Below are 23,404 nucleotides of genomic sequence, written 5' to 3'. Positions count from 1 at the left end.
AACAAAAGTTGCTCTTCACAACACAAAAGCTTGCCAGAAGCTTGCCAGACATAGCAACAACTAGAATATGTGGAGTGGATTCCATCAATTGAGATACATGTTTTATACAAGATGAAATAAATAGAATTCAATTCAACTGATTCCCACACTGCACCAATAAAAGAGAATGGTTATGGTACATGCAATTTTTCTGAATGTTAGTTGTTTAATAATGTTCATATTTCTTAGGGTTCATACATGCAGAGCTGCCAACCCCAACTAAAATAAAATCCTATTTCCCCCCCCCCCAAATCCCATATTCAAAATAAATATCCTATTTTTGACTGATAAATACTTTCTTTCCGCGAACATGCGTTTTTGTTGTTGTTGTGTGTGGTTGTTTTTAGGGGGGGGGGGGGTTTCCAATATTCATAGGTTGCCACATACAGGAAGAATTTTTTTTTTAAAGATCATTGGTTGAATATGCATGATTTTTGAATGGTGTGTTCGATGAACCAACGAACATCGCCAAATTGCTGATGTGAGATGCTTGTAAGGATACTTTACAGGAGGGAATTGGCAGTTTTTATTGTTGGAAAATCGTATTTTTATTGAGGAAAAATCGTACTGTCCTATTTACTTCTAAAAATCGTACGAAATACAATAACAAATCGTATTGGTCGGCAGCTCTGTACATGTAATTCCCAAAATGACATGTCTGAAAATGAAGTTCATGTAGGGTTCATAATTCCAAAAATGAAGTTGGGTTCATAGTTCTGAAAATTGAATAGCTAGCACTCATAATTCTGGAGAGAAAAAAAGGATACATAATTCTGACAGTTCATAATTCAAAGGTGAAACAGAAGCCTGTTTCATTTTTCGGCATTACGAACCATTGGAATAATGCATGAAATGCTTAAAATTATAAACCCTATTTTCTTTTTTGGAATTATAAGCCCCCTGACATGAGAAACGTGCTTTTTGTAATTATGAACCTTCAGAAAAAAAAGAACTTTCAGAAATTTTTTTTCGGCATTACGAACCATTGGAATAATGCATGAAATGCTTAAAATTATAAACCCTATTTTCTTTTTTGGAATTATAAGCCCCCTGACATGAGAAACGTGCTTTTTGTAATTATGAACCTTCAGAAAAAAAAGAACTTTCAGAAAAAAGGTTACCCCCCCCCCCCCCGAAAAACCACCTTAATCCAGTGGCCCTGATTATCAATAATCACATTGGAAATCATATTGCTCATAATAAACTTCTGTAATATCACATGTACATCCCACATTTATAAAAAGAAACATTAAAATCACACGAGCATGAAATATCAAATGAATACACAGATATAATTCATGTACTAAAAACATCACCACAATTTGAAATAAATGAAAACATATAAATGAACAGAAATGTATCTTGTCAATTTGTGGTATGATTTGACAAAAGAGATGTTCCAATACATAGAGACACCAAAAATGGTCCCTCGTAGCAGTGAAAAAGCCTTATCTTAGTGAATTTCAAGAAATTGAAAAGAAACAAGAAAAACAGCAGTACCAAAATGTCCAAAAAGCAGTAAAAAAGGTTATTTTTTAAACTCAGAGAAATACAAAAATGGATTTCATTACTACTACATAACATTTTGGATTGTATCTCACACAAAATATTTCACCACTTTTGGCAAGTTACAAGATGACACAAATGAGCTTAGAAACTCCAATATGTCTCTTTGAAGTAATAGTGTCGTTTCTCTGCTCTCAATATCAATGAAGTTTCACCAAGTCTAAACTAATTCCTACAATGACATGAATAGCAGGGATTAAGGTTTGTTCGCAAAGGATGCAGTAAACTCCACAACATTTTGTTTTGCTGGGGTTTTTTTCAATTTTTTTTAATTAATCAATTTTTCTGTTATGTGTAAATGAATTACGAGTGCCAATGTGCTGTTGGAACTTGTAATGTATACTATTCAGCTTCCATTTAGCCCTATTACATGTACACTTAAAGTGTATAGGTACATACCGCTAGTTGCATCTGGAATACACATATTCTTATGGCCCGAGGATCATGCACCTTGATGATACCTTATAGCAAACTCAGGTTATTCTAAGCTAAACAAAAAAAAAAAATTTCATGCAGTGCTGCACTTCATGCTTGGCTGGTTTGATATATTTCCCCCTCACCAAATCTGACTCCGCCTCCACAACAGTTACATATTCATGAATATGCATAGATATATTTGTAACAATTTTACCACGTGTCAAACTGACAATGTATCACACTGACACGTAACAAAAAAAAAACAGCGAAAGTACTGTCCATCTACATCTAAACCTGGTTACATAAATAACTTTGATTCAAATTTTTTGTTGTTGAATAAGACACAGTTCAGCTCATGGGCTGTGTCATTTCTACTAAAACTACAGTTTGACATTAAAGCCTCTTCTATTGAAAAGAATACGAAAGGTAAGCAACAGTAGATCTATATGCATGAAGAACTTGACCCCAAAATGTTTTTTAAATATAATTTAAAAGAGAATTGACATAATTTTAACAAACATCTTGTTGTACATGTGTATGCACTTTCCGCCCCGTAATGCTTTACAACTATGCGGCATGCTTAAATATCATTTACACAGCATTTATTACAGAGTATATCAATGAATTAGTACCTCCTATTTTGAGTTGTAAAATATAAATAGGAATGTACATGAACCATTTAAGTCCTACAAAATTAAAAACAAAAGTGAAAATTCAGACTGTGTGATGTAAAAAAATAAAATAAAAGGAAAACTTGAATACAATACAGGGAAACCGGTTTAAAAACAAAGTAAAGAGTACCACGGTCCCCAGAAAACGACCTTGTTATTATAAGCGAGTTCGTAAATAGCTTTGGAACGCATGACCCCAAAATATCCACAGATCTTAGACACGATGGATACTTCCCACCTGTGCATTTTAGAATAATCACTGCCGAAGTGATGGAGGTGCTTCATGAATACCTTTTGTTTGCCTCTTCAGAAGAATACTTCCACCTGAGTATCAGATAAATGTACTGTTGGTGCATAAATGAATACTGATTACATAACTTTCATGAGCACGATCCAAGTATTCGTCTCAATGGTTTTACAATTTGGGTACGAATGACCTTTTATCTGCCCATGCGCAAATCCTAATTACGAACTTGCTTATTAAATCTTGCTACATAACAGCCCAAATAAATAAATAAATAATAAATGAATAAATAAATAAATACAACAAATTGGCATCGAGGGCACACATGTAAATGGCAAGTTCTTGCAAGATAAAAAAAATAAAGAAAAAAAATAAATACAAATAAATAAATGAATAAAAAGAAGTAATACAGTCAAAAATAATCTCACAACAGTTTTGATTGAGACAAGGTTCCCGCATACAATTTTTTCCATCATGAATGGTTTATGCAGTTAACTATTAATACTTTCAGAGAAGGTGCATAGTAATCCAAACAATGTCAAGTTGAGTTAATAATCTTGCAGCATGATTCACTATTCAATGGTAAATCATAAAAACATTAATTTTTTAAATTTAAAAACAGAGCAAATATAGATGGTAATAATAAAACAAATGTACATCTAGCTATTTCAGGGATTTCAGCATTTTAGGAAAACAAAATTCCTTGATTTTTCCCACAATCAAGTTTCAATATTCCGGAATCATTCCAAACCTACACCTTGAATCCTGTGTATGCCTCTGATAAATGTAGCTCTCTCTACTCACTAGACCATATCACAGCTGAAAACTTGTAGAACAATGTTTCAGTCGTAACAGTGCAATACCTTGCATCTCATGTATGTTTCTGCTGATGCAGCTCCGTTAACGAAGGTCTACTCTATCTCATTTTTACAAAAGACCGGTTTACTAGCATATTCCAATTTTACGCATACTGTTTAAAGAAAGGTTGGTTTGACAACCTGAAAGCTTGTCCGAGGCTTGCCAGACACTGCAACAAGTAACGTAAGCAGACTGGATTCCAAGTATCGTAGTTCATTCATTATCAATGGAATACCTCGTTACTAGGTCCCCAGGAAAGAAACATCCATAAATTTCTATATATGGGAGTAAACTGGTTTATTCTAATGCTTAAATATATCACCTGACGAAGTGTAGCAGCGGCACACAAAACGTCGTGATCTTTCATATCCCTTGTTGACCATACATTGCGAGACAAACAAATGTCAATAGCAATATTATTTTCGATGGTTTATTCTAATCGACAGTTCTCATATATCTGATGCCTTACCATATCATACATGTATGCATTCTACTGTTCCACCTCCATGACAAAAGTCCACCATATCCAAATTGAATAAATACCATTTCTACGATGAAGTTCACATTTGTATTATTTCACAAACATTAGCCTACAGTCCCACATCTTACATCTGATGTAGGTTTGTGATGATGAATCTGTATCTACTCAGTTGGATAAAGAAACAAAACAAATTTGATCCATAGTACAGTATCTCACTTGAAGAAAGACCATTTTTGTTTACGAGTCAGTCGATTGACAGTTCTAATATTTCACAAATATTTCCCCACAGTCCCACATCTTATGTCTCATGTAGGTTTGTGATAATGAATCTTCATCTACTTAGCTTGTAGAAGGAGAAGATGAGACAGCTAGCAGAGAGTGTCATGAGGGTCCCCCATATCCAGGTCGGTGAGCCCATATATTCACGGATGGCCAGCTGTCAAAACAGAAGGTTGAGAAAAGGTACATGTAAAACAATATTTTGTGAGCTTTATCAGTTTTGTTTGTATCCCGAATAGACCCATTTACTGATTTTATGCATATTTCTTGAAGAAAAGTTTCCCATGACAACTCAAATGGTTGCCAGGGGATTTCCAGATATAGCTACAAACTATGAATATGACGGACAAAGAAAGCGGACAAAATATACAGTTCCTCAGGTAGACAAGGAACATCCCTTCACTGATATTATGTAAAAATGTGTAGAACAGGTGAATATGCATGTGACACCCGTTCTACACATTTTTACATAATAGCAGTGAAGGGATGTTCCTTTGTCTACCTGAGGAACTGTATATTTTGTCCGCTTTCTTTGTCCGTCATATTCACAGTGACAGCTGATAGATGTAAAGTGGATTGCTTTCATAGAGATGTCATTATTTATAGCAGGTCAATCAAATAGATAGAAAACATGGATTCTGGAGAGAATCATGCATAAATTTAAATACATTAGCTAACAGGTCTATTGTCCAATGAAAAGGAATGGTTTTGTATTTCTAATATGACAAGATCATAATGGGCATTCGGACTATTGAAATACTATTATTCTTTAATATCAGGTGAATGAAATACTTTGTATTGAGGCACTTCACTAAGACTTATGTATTAAATTTGGTAACATTACGAAAATGGCCTATCATGAAGCAAGCATAGTCTCATAAGATAAAAATAAAGGCTACTCTGGCAAAATCCGAGTCTCATATTTCGTTTAAATATCTCTCTTGTTGAATTGACATGCAGAATACACTTTATAAAACAATTATTGACTGCTTATTTTTCAGGTCAATGAAAAAGCAACAGTACAGCTCCTTGACCATCCTGAGACTGCACTTTGCCCCTCCACTTTGTAGAAAAGCACATACACTTTTTTCATATTAATACAATTGTTCAAACCATGCTCCTCCAAGGCTAAAAGCTGTCAATATTTGTTAAATAAACTAAGTGACAGCACCTTGATACCTCTGGAAAAGGTATTATATTATATAAATCCAATTACAATCAAACCTGTCTACAGCGACCGCCCAAGGGAAAAACAAAAAGTGGTCTTTTTAGACAGGTTTCCTTTAGTACATGTTTCAATGAGAAACCATTTTCAAGGGAAACAAAAAATGTGCTTGTTGTAGACAGGTGGTCACTAAAGCAGGTTACTATAATCACTACAATGAACTTTTTTTCAAAAACCTACCCATCCACCCTTGTTAACAATCCAGTGGGCGAATTTGATAACAAGGAACTTGACGACTTCCTTGATCAGCTTGTTGATCCAGCTAGGAAAACTCTTATCCATAATTGTTTCTATTGCCTGGAGAGAGAGAGAGAGAGAGAGAGGGAGATAGATTGACAAATGAAATGAAAATGTATATTCCCTTTCAGGATACGTACATGTACAACTCTAGACAAATAGAAATGCCTCTACCATTACTATCACTACAACCACCACTACCACTACTACTATAACCCAACACCACCACCACCACTACAACCACAAACACCACCACCATCACCACTACCACCACCACCACCTTCACTACCATCACCACCACTATAACCACCAACACCGCCACCATTTAGATAACCACCATTATAACCACCATCACCACCATGATCACCACTACCATCACCACCACCACTACTTCTACTACCATCGCCACCACCACCACCACTACCACTTCCACTTACCCTTGCACGCATCCTGTAAGTGAAGTAAAAGAGACCAACTATTCTACTACCATCACCACCATCACCACCATTACAACGTCCCATGGCACACATCCTTTAGGTGAAGTAGAAGAGACCAGCTATTGAACAACAACCACCATCACCACCACTACTACTACTACTTCTACTTTCATCACCATCACCACCACTACTACTTCTACCACTATCATCACTACCACCACCACCACTTCCACTACTATGAATACTTACCCTAGCACACATCCTGTAAGCAAAGTAGAAGAGACCAACTATTCTACCCCATGTGATATCACCATCTCCAAAGATGACATGTGCCACTGCTATGATGGCCTCGATGGGTGAGTCGACTGGAACAGAGCTTATCATCCTGTAATAGAGAGACAAGAACATCCGGTTATTTGAAACTCTGAAAAAACGATTACATATCTTTTTGATACAGTAGGCTTACGGTTGCTCCATGTAAGAGGGGAAGGATTGGGGAGTCCAGAGAAGGACTGTTGGTAATCTTTAAAGAGTGTGTGTAGTCCTGATTGTTGGTAGTCCCCAGAAGGACTGTTGCTTAGATTTTTCTTGAGCTTAAAGTTCTAAAGAGAACTATAGAGCCGGTAGGAGAGGATGGTGCAACCGTAAGCTTTATGTATATCTACATCACCATTCAAGCCGATACCTATAGCAGCATATATCTGTTTTACTTTACTTAAATGGCTTTAAAAAAAAAGTTCTACCTACTCAAACTGTACTTTTGTGTAAAGTGTTGTTATGTGATTAATTATCTTTTGCACTTATGTGCCTTGAGAATACGATTCCAGGTCAATATGGCACCTGTCAAGTCTTATTTATTATCATTAATATTATTCTGGGACGAATACTAATTGTTACTATTTGAATATTCATGCAAACAGGTATTCCAATAGTTCGATTATGTCGAATACCAAGTTCCATAGTCAATTGTGCAATCAGTCTCCTGTAAGCCAAGCACTCACCTCTGCAGCTCTCGATCCCTGTCTAACGTGTCTCCGATTGACCTCAACATGACCCCGACCTCTGACCAGACAACCTCTTGCTCACTCGGCACAGCGAGCCCCGCCCTCAGGTCATCCAGCCCCGGAGCATCGGCAAAACCATCCTGCTGGAATCGTTCTACGATGAAATGCTGAAGGAGAACAGTCGCTTGCTCCCCAACGTCATCACGGCTCACTTGGCGTTCAAGTTGGATACGTGTCTGCTCAAAATGCAAACTTGTCGTTGCTGAAATCAAAGATTCAAACGAATGAATGAACCTAAAAATATCATTGGATATGTTTTCCAATTTAAATCACTGTAGATTTTATTATTGACTAGGGCCGGTTTTCAATTAAATACTTAAGTACAAAATTTAAGCTGTTTACTTAGTATTTGGCTCAAGTAATTCACCTAGCCAATTTTGGTATTCAATTCAAACTTTTGGCTAAGTATTTTACCCTACATCTGAGACAGTTCCCTACCAGACTTAAGCCAATTATTAGGAGGCCTTGATAGGTAGGCATAGCCTGGGAACAATTATGTTAGTGCGTATTTATTGCGACGCATTATTTGCGCATTTCTTACGATCGACCGTGTGATGTCACAATACTTATCCATAAGTATTTTACTTAGATTTTGTCTTACAGTGTACATATGTAAAAGTACTCTAAAATGCGATTTGAATAGGAGATACCGGTAAGTAAAGTTCTTGATTTACTTAATAAATTACTTACTTATTCTAAGTATTGAATTGAATACCGGCCCAGACCCTTAAATCGCAATTTAGTGTCACCTTTTCTTTTTGTAATGTTTTATATCTTTTGATCCAGAATGCTCTGAATGACATGTACACCTGTACATGTACATGAGTCACAATTTCTGTTGCAGTACATTGTGCCGTAAATATGAGTAATTTCATCAAATATAATCACTGAAGTCTCTAAATAGGCAAAACCAAATACAATCTAGGATCACTATTTTTATTTACAACTTCAGGTACAAAAGACAGAGCCCAAGGAGGACCTGAGTTCTGTGCATGAGCATATTATTGCAACATTTAGCCTGCTGATGAGTTGTGTTACCTTGAGCTTCATTTACTCTTATCCTGCCATAATGAATACAGCCTTAATGTCACAGGGTTAATCCACATTGTGCCAACCCTCAAATCCCCCTGTGCCAAGTTAATTTTGAGATAATCGGATTAATGGGATGGTACTATCAGTAGCGCGTGCAAAACACTAGGCACAGTGCAATGGACATGAACAATAACTGCTATTACGAATGCGAGCATGCATGGACAAAGCAGATATAAAGCGGTAGCTCGCTCGCATGAATGAAGCAACCAATCAATAGCGCGCTCACGTGTACAAAGCACTATTACGGTAGCGTGCAAGCAGCCTTATGGCAGGATATGAGTTAAGAGAGCATTTGAACTTGCAATTTCCTTTTACACAAGTAATATATATATCACTCATTCATCTACTGAACTACTCTCCTGACAAATCTAAACTTTGGAAGAGAGAGTTCTGATCAATTTAAAGGTAATACAAAGTTTTGGTATGGGGTCATAAATTTGGTTCAAATGAACATATTGGAAGTACATGTATATGCGATCCGACAATATTCAGTGATCGTTGCCGCGGTATAAATCGATTCTAAAGTTATGAAATTGTAAATAATAAACTCTTTATGATGTATAGCTCCCTCTCAAGGTCAAAAAAATAATTAAGCTATTAAACAATGTGTTTGACTAAAATTGACCGATTTATAGTTATTCCCGTTTGGATATTATATATCACAACTACATATTCTGAGATTTTCATGGTCGCAGCTACCATTGTACGGCCGTAGGCGCTATTTGAAATTTATCAAAATTTACCGGGAGTACCAACAAATTTTTATATTCAATTTTTCTCAAAAGCAGAAGTGTTTTAGGGGATAAATTTTCTAGTGCTTATAATACATCCACAGGGGCATCCAAATATATCAAAATTGTAAAGAATCACTATCAACCAAATTTTCAAATTTCCCAAAACTTTGTAGTACCTTTAAGCCAACCGCACATTACATGACCTCACTACCATCCCATATTGGAAGAGTCGGACAATGCATTCAACATGAACATTGAAACATGTAAAATCTTCAAAATCAAAGTTTGGAATGTAAATACATGTAGTACCGGTATATTACAAAATTTGAGGGACTGCAAGCTTCCTTGAAGAAGGAAATCTCATTTCGACTGAGAATCGTCATGAAGTATTTCAGTTGTGTGACCGTCTATTTGGCTTCTAAGCCAACTAGAAATATTTTGATTATTAGTGTAAGAGTTAAAATTAGACTCATTCCCTACTTGTATTTGTCACAATTACTATTTGTTTCTGTATGCTCCTCACTCTATACATATTCATTTCACATCATTTACATATTCATTTCCTCCATTCATCTCCTCCACATACATGTATCAAGTTTTAAAACAGGTGGCCGGACAGCTGGTAAGTTCTCTTCTTATTCTTGTGTGTAGACTTTACATATTTTCACTTCTTACTTAATATCATTGGTTCTCTTCTCCTTTTCCTTATGAATATTCAGTTTTATTCTCAAATCCTATTTTGCTATTGGTTGATGATGCATTTCATTTGAATATACTTTGCATGAGGCTGCACATGGACAGCATGCGACATGTAAAATAAAACACATACAGACCTCGACTGGACATAAACTGTGTGAGTTGTGTTGATTTAGGGCTCTGTTATTATTATAAGTTGGAGACTGAGGAGAGGATATGTGAGTTTGGCAGTGGTTTGTATGATTGGTGTCACAGTGATAAATTGGCAACCTGGCACCCCACTCAGTGTTATTTAGGGTACGCATATGCGTGTTCCCAGTGACCCCCCTTTTCAGCAAAAGTCTGGGGTGTAACGTCAATACGGGTAGACCTTTTTCTTTTGTTACGAGCTGTAGGGTTTGGAAATATGCATGGTATCCCTCCGTTCACGGAGTGGGGGTGGGGGGGGGGGCAGGATTGGCAAGAGGTTAATTTTGATTAGTTTACATTAGTATTAATATCATTATACAGAACCCCAGTCTGGAAGATGACGTTTCTTTAAATTGCCATAATTATGCCTCAACAATTTCTTGGATAACAGACCGTTAACTTAATGAAATTTGGAGTGGACTTTAAAAGATTAATATATTCAATTGTATGCATACTTTATAAACGACGGTTGTTCCGAACAACCAGGAAGCTTGCCCAATGCTTGGTCAACATAGCAACAAGTAGAGTCACGGGTCCAAAGTATGGTCACAGTTCTAAACAAGCGCCAGTAATGTATGCAGTGTGGATTCCAAGTTTGGTTGTAATTCATTCAATGAAAAAAGTTGAATGGAATAACTCATCACTAGGTCCCCAGGAAAGAAACATCCATACATTTGAATACGTACAATAAGTAAACCCGTCTATTGGTAGGGTGTCTGATCGCGCACCTGGTTTTGTGTGCTTAAACCCTTCCCTCAGACATTGCACACATCCCTATGCAGTTCATGTGCATTGCACGCTCATGCAAAATTGGTCAATGTTTTTATTACCAAATTGTGATTCACACCTTTATTTTTTGTGATCCTGAAGGCGATGCACAACAAATGAGGTGTCATATGAAAGAGCATGTTTATCTCCATATTCCCCAAAGGGGGTCGTCTCAGAACTCTAAAAATATAAAGACGGTGATTTTAACATTGTTTCCATTAAGGCTATGAACCGTGTAATGAGGTACTCGAGTACACTCCCAAGCTTACAGGCGGATACTCGAATACTCGGACGCAATGTTGTTTTTTTTGCCACCACCATACTACTGCCCAAAAAGGAATAGAAGGAAATTTGTTACAATATCTACAAAATTATTTGACAGGACGAACTTTTCAGGTAAGAATTAATAATACTGAATCAAAAACATATGATATGCATAATGGACTCCCACAAGGAAGTATTTTGAGTCCACTGCTATTTAATTTAATGATTAGTGATATCCCTACAGATCCTTCAGTGCCTTTAGCTGTATATGCTGATGATTTTGTCATATGGGCATGACTGAGGTAGGGATATCCTTCAAATATCAAACAAACTACAGGAATACCTGAATAGGCTCCAGACTTGGTTTCGCAGATGGGGATTTCGGCTTTCGGCTGATAAGACAGTCCCTATATTTTTTACAAAAAGTACAATGAATCTGTCACCACTGTAAGTAGAATTAGACGGGAATAAAGTGCCCTTTCAGAATACTCATCATTTTCTGGGGGTAACTTTTGATAAGAAATTGACCTGGAAGCCACACGTGGAAAATGTTGTAAAGAGATGTAAAAGAAAATTGAATATCCTAAGATGTTTAACAGGAACTAAATGGGGGAGCTCTTCTAAATCCCTCGGAAAGGTTTACAGGGCATTCATAAGATCTTTACTCGACTATGGATGTGAGGCTTACGATAGCACTACTACCACCACAAAAAAAGTAATCGATTCGATGCAATACCAGGCGCTACGGATTTGTGCGGGAGGACTACCTCTCACTTCCCTACAATCATTAAAAGTGGAAATGGGTGAATTTCCCTCGGATCAAAGGAGACAAATTGTGTCAAGTAAATATAGACAAAGTATCAAAACATCCCCAAACCACCCATTATCACAAAACATAGGGCCATGTTGGCAATTTGATTATCTAAAGGGAAAAGACTTTCTTAGTAAACCTTTCGGGTATAGAACCCAGAGTAAAATAAAAAACTTCATGACAGAAACTGCCGTACCATCCCCATTCCCGCCATGGCTTTTTGAACCCCCACTGGTTTTGACCGAGTTGAGCTCTCGGATTTCAAAAGCCGACCATCCGAATGAACTACAGCAACAAAGCTTAGAATTGATTAATTCAAAATGGTCGAACCAGTTGCATACAGATGAATCTAAGTTTCCGGGGAAGGGCCAATGCTCGGCTGCTTTCTATATCCCACACTTTTCTGTACACCGATGTAAAAGATTAGCGAATTTTACCTCATTAAATAGAGCTGAGTTGGCTGCCATTGTTCTTGCCCTTCAAACAAATATCTATACAGGTGCAGTCATTTTTAGCAACTGCTTAAGTACCCTCACAGCCTTGAAATATTTTAGTGACAAATTCTTTGTCACAGAAATATTTATAATAACGACCCAATTGAAATATAGAGGGATGGAAATCTCTTTGGAATGGATTCCAGGCCACTGTGGGATAGTGGGAAATGAAAAAGCAGACTTCTATGCAAAAAAAACTCAGGAAATTGAAATGCATAATAAATTAACGTTATTTGAAAAGACAAGTTTAATTTTGTACAGTTCAAAGTTACTTTGGCAAGAAAGGTGGAATGATACCCAATTGGCATTAAAAATTCTTCAGCCAAATGTTATCTCACAATATTCTTGTAAATTGGGAAGAAAAACTGAAACTATTCTTAGGCGACTACACCTGGGAGTGTCTGGACTCAACCAAGACCTCCTACGTTTGGGCATCCAGTCCACAGGTTTCTGTGACAGCTGTCCAACAATAGAAACGGTCAGACATTTTTTGATAGAATGTCCAAAGTATATACATGTAATAGAAAGGGCCATGTTAATGTCAGAAGTTAATATTCCCAAGAAAGAGGACATTATGATATGTTTACGAAAAAGTGACTCTCGTGTACAAATGGCAATTGCTCGCTACGTTTTTAGAACGAAGCGATTATGTAAAGAGTAAAATCAAAAAGAGATGAAAAACAAAAACCGCAATCAATTTGAACTGAATAGAAGAGAAAATAGGTATTTTGTGTATATAGGCCTATTAGTGTATTGATTATTTGAAGTTTTGATTGTATAGACCTACATGTATATCTTATTTAGGCCTCTTTTAATTAAAAAAAAAATAAAACAAACAAATAATTGAAACATATTATTATTATTTATTTGACCAATCGGAAAACATATCTTAATACATACACACAACTTTAGGGAAGTGGAGAGGAGAGAGAGAGAGAAGGATACAATCTGCTGGCCAGGGTGACAAAAGCAATTAAAACTTGCTATTACTCGAAAGCATGTCACCCCCAATAATTATAGTAGTTAAAAGTCATGTACTATATAAATAATCTCATGAACTAACTCATATATAAACTAATAAAGCCCACAAGTGTTTTGCTTATGCCTGTTTTTGCAGTTGTTTTTCTCCTAATAAATAAATAATCCCTCTAAACATACAGGTACACGACGCCCCCTTGTCTATGCCAGAGTTGTCAAAAATAGTGGGTTTGTTATGTAGACTTCTTGGTTAGTACTTTACTAAATGTAGCTGGGTCAAGAAAGTAATAAAGCTCCACATATCTTTGCTTGAGGTTCAGGAGTTTATTGGTGTAACTAAAACATGATGCTTATGCTGTGCATGCTAGTGGTCAAGTGCAACTTACCACTCTCACATGTCCAGTACATAAGGCAGTGTATGAGGGTTGAATGTGTGCATGGCTAATTACTCATTAAATACATCACACACTCTGTGTGCCAAGAGTACTGTATTGAAGAGTGCTTTCTGCATGGTTGCTTCTGAATGAATGTGCATGGCTGTTTAACAATGAGCACATACAGGTGTAAGTTATATTCAAATTAGGAGTGCTGCATAACTTCAGCTTATAACATTACATCTCCCTTTCTTCAAAATAAACAATACAAGTTTTTACTCTAAACAGTTAAAAACTTTTCATCCTCTCATCCCGTCCATCTTTGCTTCTTGTTTTACTTACAAGTTTAGCACTTGACAAATGTCTTGAAAATAAATTCTGTTCAACCTTTCCCCTACTCCCCATTTAAACAAATTAAAAAAACTAGAATCCTCAAAAGAGTGAGGATGATACCTATCAACTGGTTTTACACATCCAGTATACAAGTCGTAAAACAAAAATGATGCTTTTCACTTGGAAAGGGTTACCTTGATCATCGGCATAAATACAGTTTTTCTCATTATTCTTTAAAACTATATCATTTTCTAACGACTGGTTTGTCACATTGTATACCAAACTGTATAAATCAATGAAATAAAATTCACTTTGCTTTTATACACAACACATTGTTTTCCTTTAGCATGTATAAGTACCAAAACAAATAAAGTTACTTCTGTTTAGTATACAGTTCACAGTTACATGTAATTCATGTGAACCTTGGTATTAGATTTGTATGTTTGTAATACCTCTTTCAAATCATGTCAATGTGAACATTTTTGCACAATTAAGATTTACATAACACTTGATGCATTTATCTCTTTTCCTGTGTGAGTTTGCACAATGATAGACAACAGTTTTCAATCTTTTTGGTTGTATGAAAACAATGGAACAATATATTGTACTGAAATAAATAGCAAAAAAAAACAACAACATATATATAGATATATACTTTCTTCGCGACTAAGAAGGGAGAGGTTCCAGAACTTCACCTTCGATCACAGGTCTTTACCACCCGTGTCCCTACATTGATGTGATCCAATGTTGAACTTGGTTGATAACTGAATGTCAACTGAGTCATTATTGTCTTAAAAGTTCAAGTTCAGTCTGAATTTGTGCTTCTTCATCAGTTACATCTCAAAATCATCATACTTTTTAGGGCGTTGAGTGTTTCGCGATGAACGTTGTCTTCGAGGTGGAGTCTCCTCCCGTCCTGGGCTTCGAGGTGGAGCCTCCTCCCGTCCTGGGCTACTTCGAGTCTCGGGGAATGCACGATGTGGAGTGCTCAACTGCTCATCGTGGTCAGTGGATGAGGCACCTTCATCACCTGGACCGTTGCTATCATCACCCCTGGGAACCTCAGTTGTAGACTGGTCGGTATGGTCAGGTCGTATGTGCTGCCTGTTTCTTCGTAGGTAACTTCCCTCAGGGCTCTGGAGAATGTAGGAGCGCTGTCCCTCGGCCCTGGTATCTACTGTCGCAGGACACCACCGTCTGGACACTGGGTCGCGATATCTTACATCTTGCCCAAGGTAAAGCTCTGGCAAGTCAGCTCTTCTGGCATGTTTGTCAAAATAGAATTTTTGACTATTCTGTCTTTCCTGCAGCTGATTGTAGATGTCATCAGCATCTGGCTGTGTTCTCTGCAACTTGGCTGGAAGTGTAGTTCTCAACTGGCGATTCATGAGAACTTCAGCTGGACTTGGTAGTTTCTCTGATATGGGAGTTGTACGCCAAAGAAGTAGTGCTATCTGAATGTCTGAAGTCTTCTTCATGATACCCTTGATGGTTCTGATTTGTCTCTCTACAAATCCGTTGCCTTGTGGTCGTCTGGGGGACGATGTAGCATGTTCAAAACCCCATGATTCTGCAAACGACTTGAACTGGTAACTGGCATACTGGGGTCCATTGTCGCTCACCACCTTTGCTGGTATGCCATGCTCTGCAAACACTTGTTGCATCATAGTGATTACAGCACTGCTTGTTGCTTGGTCTGGTAACTGGCGAACCACTGGGTACTTGCTGTAGTAGTCCACCACAATTAACCATTGTTTGCCTTTGAGTTCGAACATGTCTGTTGCCACCGTGCTCCAGGGCATCGTGGGAATGTCGTGCGGCTGGAGTGGCTCTGGCGTTTGTGCTGGTTGATGTTCCTGGCATCTCACACATGACTGCACCACTCTGTCAATGTCTTTGTTCATGTTACTCCAGAACACCTTTCCTCTGGCCAGCAACTTGGTTTTTTGTTGGCCTAGGTGACTGGTATGGAGCTTTTCCAAGATGTCTGGTTGCATCTGCTTGGGAATGACCACTCTGTTTCCCTTGAGAATTATACCGTCGCTTACTGTTAACTCATCTCGGTAACTCCAGAACTTTCTCAACTCTGGTTGCACTTGCTTCACCGTATCAGGCCAGCCCGTCACAATAACTTCCATCAGTGCACTTAGGACTTTGTCTTGGCTTGTAGTGTGTTTCAGTTCATCTACTTTCCTTGACGAGAACTGCACCAGATCTACTCTCAGATCAAGTTCAACTGTTTCATTGTTGTGAGTGCTTGGTAATCGTGAGAGACTGTCTGCGAGCAGGTTGTCTAGTCCTGGACGGTGTGTGATCTGGAAGTTGTATCCCTGTAGTCGAATCAACATCCTTTGTAGCCTTGGAGGGGCTGCTGTGAGAGGTTTGTCCATAATCATCAGAAGTGGCTTATGGTCTGTGATTACATGGAATAGCCTGCCATAGAGATATGTGTGAAAGCGTTCTACTCCGAACACAATAGCAAGCAGCTCTCGTTCAATACACGAATAGCGCGTTTCAGTTGAAGATAGGGCTTTGCTTGCGTAAGCTACTGGGCGGAGTCTACCTTCCTGGTCATGCTGTAGGAGTGCAACTCCTAACCCTTGAAGACTTGCATCGCACTGCAAATACACTGGGGATGTTGTGTCGAAGAACTGGAGTAGTGATTTCTCTGAAACTTCTTGCTTGAGTTTCTCCATGGCTGCTTGATGATGTGGTTCCCAGATGAAATCAGCCTCTTTCTTAAGGAGATCTCTCAGAACTGCAGTCTTTGTGCTGAAATCTGGGATGAAGTGAGATAGGTAAGTAATGAAACCTAGGAAGTGCTGCAACTCTGCCTTGGTGCTGGGAGTCGGCATTCCTGCGAGGTCAGCTACCTTCTGGGGATCTGGCTGGATACCATCCTTTGAGTATCGATTACCAAAGAAGTTGATACTCGTTTGCCTGATATGGCACTTGTTTGAGTTCAGTGTGAGGCCTCTCTTTGCTGCTACTTGCATGAAGTTGAGAAGGTTGCAGTCATGCTCTTCTACTGTACGCCCAAAGATTACGATATCATCTGCTATGCATTCTGCCCCTTTACAGCCTTCTAGAACTCTGTCCATCTCCAACTGGAAAATGTCCTGACTTACACTGAGTCCAAATGGTAGGCGACAGAAGACATATCTTCCAAAAGGTGTCTGGAATGTGGTAAGTCTTTGGCTGGCCTCATCTAACTTGACTGACCAGTAGCCGCACTTTGCATCTAACTTGGAGAAGTGCTGCATGTTGTGAAACTTGTGATTCAACTCCTCCAAGGTCTGCTGTTTGTAGTGAGGTCTGATAAGTGCCTTGTTCAATCTGCGAGGGTCTAAGCAAATGCGAATGCTTCCATCCTTCTTGGTGACATATGTGATTGAGTTCACCCATTCGGTTGGTTCAATGATTTGCTTGATCACACCCTGGCTCTCCATACTGTCCAGTTCTGCCTTGACTTTGTCTTTCAAGGCAATAGGCATCTTTCTAGGAGCGTCGACATGACTTGGAACGTTGGGGTCAACTGTCAAGTGATGTGTGGTACGAAATTCTCCAATCCTATCGAACTGCTGTGGAAAGAGTTGTACTAGAGCCTGGACACCACTGACTTGCGTTTCAATGTTCAAAGAGCAATGGAGAGTAACAAGTCCAAACTCTACAGATGACTGGAGACCAAGTATCACTGGGCCGTTGGACTGAACCACGTAGAATAAGGTATCAGTCCATGCTGTGTCTCCATACTTGCAGGGAATAACAACTGTTCCATACTGACCAATCAGCGTTTCATTGTAAGCTGAAAGGATTGTGCCTGCATCTGGTAGATTTCGTGGAAAACCTTGACGATCAAGCTGCTCTGGATACATGTTTCTGAAAGTTCGAAGCGGCAGTGTATTCGCTTCTGCTCCTGTATCCACCTTTACTTTCAGGTCATGGACACCTGGTTTGTCGTCCAATTTGATGTCCAAGTGTGCAATAGCTTCATTCCTCTTCACAGAGTCAATGATAATCGTGTCAAAATGAAACCTGTCAAATCGTTGTGGTAATGTACCCAGTTCACTTTCAGATTCGGTGTGTTCCTCTCGCACGTTATCCACCTGTTTGGAACGTCGTGATGGGCGTTCGCGTTCACCCACTCCCCTCTTCTTCCGGGAAGATGCATACGATTTATGATACTTCTGTGATGGTTTGAGCTTGGTTGATAGGCACAATTGAGCATAATGTCCTTGCTTATTGCACGAGAAACATGTAACACTCGCTGCTGGACAATACTCCTTGCCGAATCTATGTTGTCTCCCACAGTTCTTACATAAACTCTTAGGTTGTTTCTGCTGTTGCACTGCATCTATGCTCTGTGTTGGATGATACAGAGACTGGAGGGTTTGGACATGTGACTTTGATGCTTCATACGTCCTTCCCAGCTGTAGAGCACCCTGTAGTGTAAAGTCCTTCTTTGTAGTAAGTAGGTCTTTCCGGAAATCTGCGATGGGTGTGCTGGCAATAATCTGTTCAAGGATTCGCTCATCCAACTCCTTGTGATCAAATTCGCATTTACGAGCTATTTGTCGACATCTGTTTATGAAATCGTCCAACTTTTCATCTGGCCTCTGCATTGTTCTCGACAACTTCAGACGACATACTCGAAAATTGTCTTGCGGTTCTAGTTGCTCCTCAAAACGGTCTAGGATGACCTTTGCTGTTTGTTCAGACTCTGATAATGTCCAACAATTGTATCGCTGAAGGCCCTCTTCACCCGCAGCAAGTAGAATGATAGGTACTTCATCCTCTTTAGGTGTGTGCTTAGCCAAAAAGTATAGGCTCAGTCTTTGTCTGAACATACGAAAAGCTTCAGCAAGGTTTGGTGCACCCCAATCCATTCGTGGAATATGATCAGCCATGTTAATGTTACTTCAATGCTGTGCTTCAGAATAAGGAACAAAATGTTGAAACGTGTCACCACTAACCCTCAGGCATCAAACAACTAACTGTTCATGGAACAATGGTGTCTACAAATTCCTGTGTGTTTCTCCCGAACAAGGAAAAATCCAAAATGGCTGCTGCTGTGTTGCAAAATCCAAGATGGCTGCTGCTGTGTAGCACATGGTACTGTACTGGTAGACTGGCACAAAAAAACTGGCATGTTGGTGACTTGCACTCACCGCTTGCCACCATGTCAAAAATAGTGGGTTTGTTATGTAGACTTCTTGGTTAGTACTTTACTAAATGTAGCTGGGTCAAGAAAGTAATAAAGCTCCACATATCTTTGCTTGAGGTTCAGGAGTTTATTGGTGTAACTAAAACATGATGCTTATGCTGTGCATGCTAGTGGTCAAGTGCAACTTACCACTCTCACATGTCCAGTACATAAGGCAGTGTATGAGGGTTGAATGTGTGCATGGCTAATTACTCATTAAATACATCACACACTCTGTGTGCCAAGAGTACTGTATTGAAGAGTGCTTTCTGCATGGTTGCTTCTGAATGAATGTGCATGGCTGTTTAACAATGAGCACATACAGGTGTAAGTTATATTCAAATTAGGAGTGCTGCATAACTTCAGCTTATAACATTACAAGAGTGACCTAGGTTGAGTTTATCAATTGAGAAGCGTACGGCGTAACGTAACTCGCTGGGCTGGTAAGAAGGCATCATAGAAAGGACAGGGCCAGCGTGAGTTGGAACTGTGTGCGGATCGTGGTTTAATTTGAAATAATTTTTTGTTTTTGTTTTTTGCAGACTATGACTAATATTATATTAAATATCTAAAATGAGATTGGAAAAAGAAAGAAAAATTAATTTTTTTACCAAAAAAAATTAAAAGAAAGAGATGTGATGAAATTGGCAACAATAGTCAAATTTGACTAATAGCCATTATAATACCAAATGAAGAAGATTTTATTTCAAGTTGTAGTTGAAGGTGCCGATTAAATAATAATAATAAGAGTAAACAATGCTCTTTCTAAAACCAAAGATGACAGACTACTTTTCCTCCGAGTCCAAACAGAAATCCGGACATTTGGTCCCAGTTTCTGAGTGGTGAGTTGACAGTGATTGAGCTTGAAACATTTTTACCCACGGTACCATGCCGGCGCTAGCTCACGGACACGGGTAAGCATCAGCCTGGACAGTGCCAGGTGAACGGGGGAAGAAAAAAAAAATCATTCAGACAACCTATTATTGGATCATAGACGAATGGTTTAGTGTGTGATGCAGCTTAGATCATTTACTCACCATCAGTTTCATCGCAAGGACTTTCAGAACCCCCTTCAGCCATTGCTACCGTCCGTCTGTCCACCTGTTTATAATGGGATGGAAAAGACCCGAGCAGAGAGGGAAAAAGAGAAAAACAGATTAACAGTACAGAGACATCAGACGGAGAGAAGAATGGGGATAAGGGAAAGAGAGAGAGAGAGAGAGAGAGAAAGAGAGAGAAACAGAAAGAAAGAGAGATAAAGAGAGAGAGAAAGAGAGAGAGAAAGAGAGAGAGAAAGAGAGAAAGAGAAAGAGAGAAAGAGAGAGAGAAAGAAAGAGAGAGAGAGAGAGAGAGAGAGAGAGAGAAAGATAAAAGAGATATCACATATATCACTGTTATCACATATCTAGCAATGGCGCTTCTCAAATTTAAGACTTTTATTTGTAACTCTAGGCCATAATTGGCTGTACAAAATTTTTCGAGGCCCACCTTAGAAAAAAAAGAAGAGAAAACAGTGACAATAAAACATGACGCAAGAAATAGAAAACAGATTATCTGATAAATTGGTCTTCTTTAGCAGTAGATTTCTTGCATTTCTAACCCTTAAACCTTAAACACCCAATCCATTTCCTTGTAGTCCACGCCTAATAATGTTGCATCTCATTTTGATCATAAATCACAAATAACCCCAAATTATTAAATACATGGGACCATATTAATTGACCAAGTCCAAGAACTGCTTCCAAACATTACAGTTTAACACCATTTTCACACAAAATATACATTATTGCTAGTCTAAATTACCCACTAATGTAGATAAACAAATTTGAAAATAGACATAAAATTCTTACGAAAGATTGTCCTCAATCAAATGAGAAATTTATGGGATTTCTGACTGTCAGTCTTGCAATCTCTGTGAATCATTTCTCAATATATATTGTGCGTTGTGAACACTAGAGGGCAGCAATGCACAATGTGAAGCTGGAAATTTTGTCTGAAAATAAATCAGTTTCTCTAATATATTTCTGTTGTGTTAACAAAAAAATAAAGAGACTATTAGAGCCACAACTGATAAAAAGCATAAGTTGCTACTAAATTATTTTTAAAAATCCGAAGAAATTTTAATAGTTAATATTTTTCTGAAGATAATTTATCACATGTACGGTATGAAATTGTTTTATGCGTATCTTGAATGACAACTATAATAAATGTTTTCCATTAATTTGTAAATACCCAACGTAAGTATAAATCAATTCATAAGCCTTGGTTAACCTCCGAACTTTAAAAAATGTGAAAAAAAGAAAAATATTATGTATCAGAAAGATATCAAAACTCAAAGCATATACCGGAAATCAATACATATTTCAATAAGAAATAATGTCACCAAAGGAATTATTATTGTTAACAAAATTGAGGATGTTCGAAAAAATATTAAAGCAACTTGGAAAATCATAAATTAATTACTTTCTTCAGTTCGTGAAATTGTACGATTCGATTACATCGAAAACATGAGCTTTCGATGTCATTAACCACGATATTCTCCTCACTAAATTACAATAATTTGGTATACGCGGTATTGCTTGGGAATGGTTCAAAGTGATCGTAGTCAATTCACATCATACAACAATTTTATTGACACAGAGAGGATCCAGTATGGAGTCCCACAGGGCTCCATGCTGGGTCCTCTCCTATGTTTAATTTACATAAATGACATTAGTTGTGCTTCATCTTTTTTAAAATGTTGTCTTATTTGCTGACGACACAAACCTGATTGCATTTCATAATGATTTTGATAAATTAATGTCAGAAGTCAATAAAGAATCAAAAACGTTGTTGAACGGTTTAATGCTTCATTATGACAAAACAAGTGTACTTTATTTTCATAATAAAACTAGTCCTTGCAATATTAATGATGTATATATATTCATAAACAATATAAATTTGAACGTATATGCTCTTCTGTTAAATTTCTTGGTATCCTTTTGGATGGCACTTTATCCTTTCAGGATCATCGATTGTATATAACTAACAAAATATCATAAAACATCGGTGTTCTTTGTAAATTACGTGTATTTCTGCCTAAAAAAGTGTTGTTTATGTTGTTCAATTGTTTAATTTTGCCTTATTTACATTACTGTAATATCACATGTGCCGGCGTGGGGACAACTAAACTAGAACATCTCTATAAACTTTAAGCGTCAAGAATTTGTACAAACTCCCATTATCAAGCTCATTCACGTCCCCCGATTCCTTTCAAATTTCGTAGCCATAGTCTGTAGCATCCAATCAAGGCCACTGAATTCATCGTTTTCCGAACACCCTCATCCATACAGGCATATTATATATATATATATATATATATATATATATATATATATATATATATATATATATATATATTTTACTAAAGGCGTCATTAGAGGGACATTTGGAGTGAAAAATGAGTCATTAAGTAGACATTGTGATTAGGAGGACAATTTGGTGTCCTCTTAACGTTTTTTACGTTTTATTTCTCGTGGAAGGCCCAATTTTGTTATATATCTCTCTCTATATATGTAATTTTACTAAAGGCGTCATTGGAAGGACATTTGGAGTGAAAAAATGAGTCATTAAGTAGACATTAGGGTTAGGGTTAGGGTTAGGGTTAGGTTTAGGGTTAGGTTTTAGGGTTAGGGTTAGGGTTAGGATTTTTATGATGTCCACTTAATGTACAATGTAGGGTTATATATATATATATATATATATATATATCTATTCATATATATATATATATATATATATATATATACATATATATATATCAATATCGTATATATATCTTATTACAACACACACGCACACTACTTTTTACGCAAACACACACACACACACGCACGCGCACACACACAAACACACAATCTTCTTCGCTACTTCAGAACATTAATTTTGAGTGAGGGATGAGACTGATCTGA

General features: G+C 37.7%; 1 protein-coding gene across 2 annotated transcripts; it reads right to left on the bottom strand.

Annotated features, from left to right (window-relative positions):
* Positions 1-3,177: 3,177 nt before the first annotated feature.
* On the bottom strand, positions 3,178-21,397 carry LOC586236 (apoptosis regulator BAX). 2 transcript variants are annotated; one of them, XM_030989123.1, is made up of 6 exons: positions 21,305-21,397; positions 20,492-20,580; positions 7,456-7,720; positions 6,704-6,839; positions 5,961-6,077; positions 3,178-4,712 (listed from the first exon to the last, which is right to left on the bottom strand). In XM_030989123.1, the coding sequence occupies exons 2-6, from the start codon at positions 20,532-20,534 to the stop codon at positions 4,608-4,610; spliced, it is 666 nt and encodes a 221-aa protein (XP_030844983.1). In that variant the 5' UTR covers positions 20,535-20,580; positions 21,305-21,397; the 3' UTR covers positions 3,178-4,607. The 2 variants fall into 2 exon arrangements, with proteins under 2 accessions (XP_030844983.1, XP_030844984.1); XM_030989124.1 differs by having other exon boundaries at positions 20,492-20,555; positions 21,305-21,384.
* Between the last annotated feature and the right edge of the window lie 2,007 nt (positions 21,398-23,404).

The sequence above is a fragment of the Strongylocentrotus purpuratus genome, unplaced genomic scaffold (assembly GCF_000002235.5).
Source record: "Strongylocentrotus purpuratus isolate Spur 01 unplaced genomic scaffold, Spur_5.0 spur5_scaffold_18, whole genome shotgun sequence".
Lineage (NCBI taxonomy): Eukaryota > Metazoa > Echinodermata > Echinoidea > Camarodonta > Strongylocentrotidae > Strongylocentrotus > Strongylocentrotus purpuratus.
The sequence above is the reverse complement of the archived record's forward strand: the minus strand, read 5'-3'. Positions and strand labels throughout refer to the sequence as shown.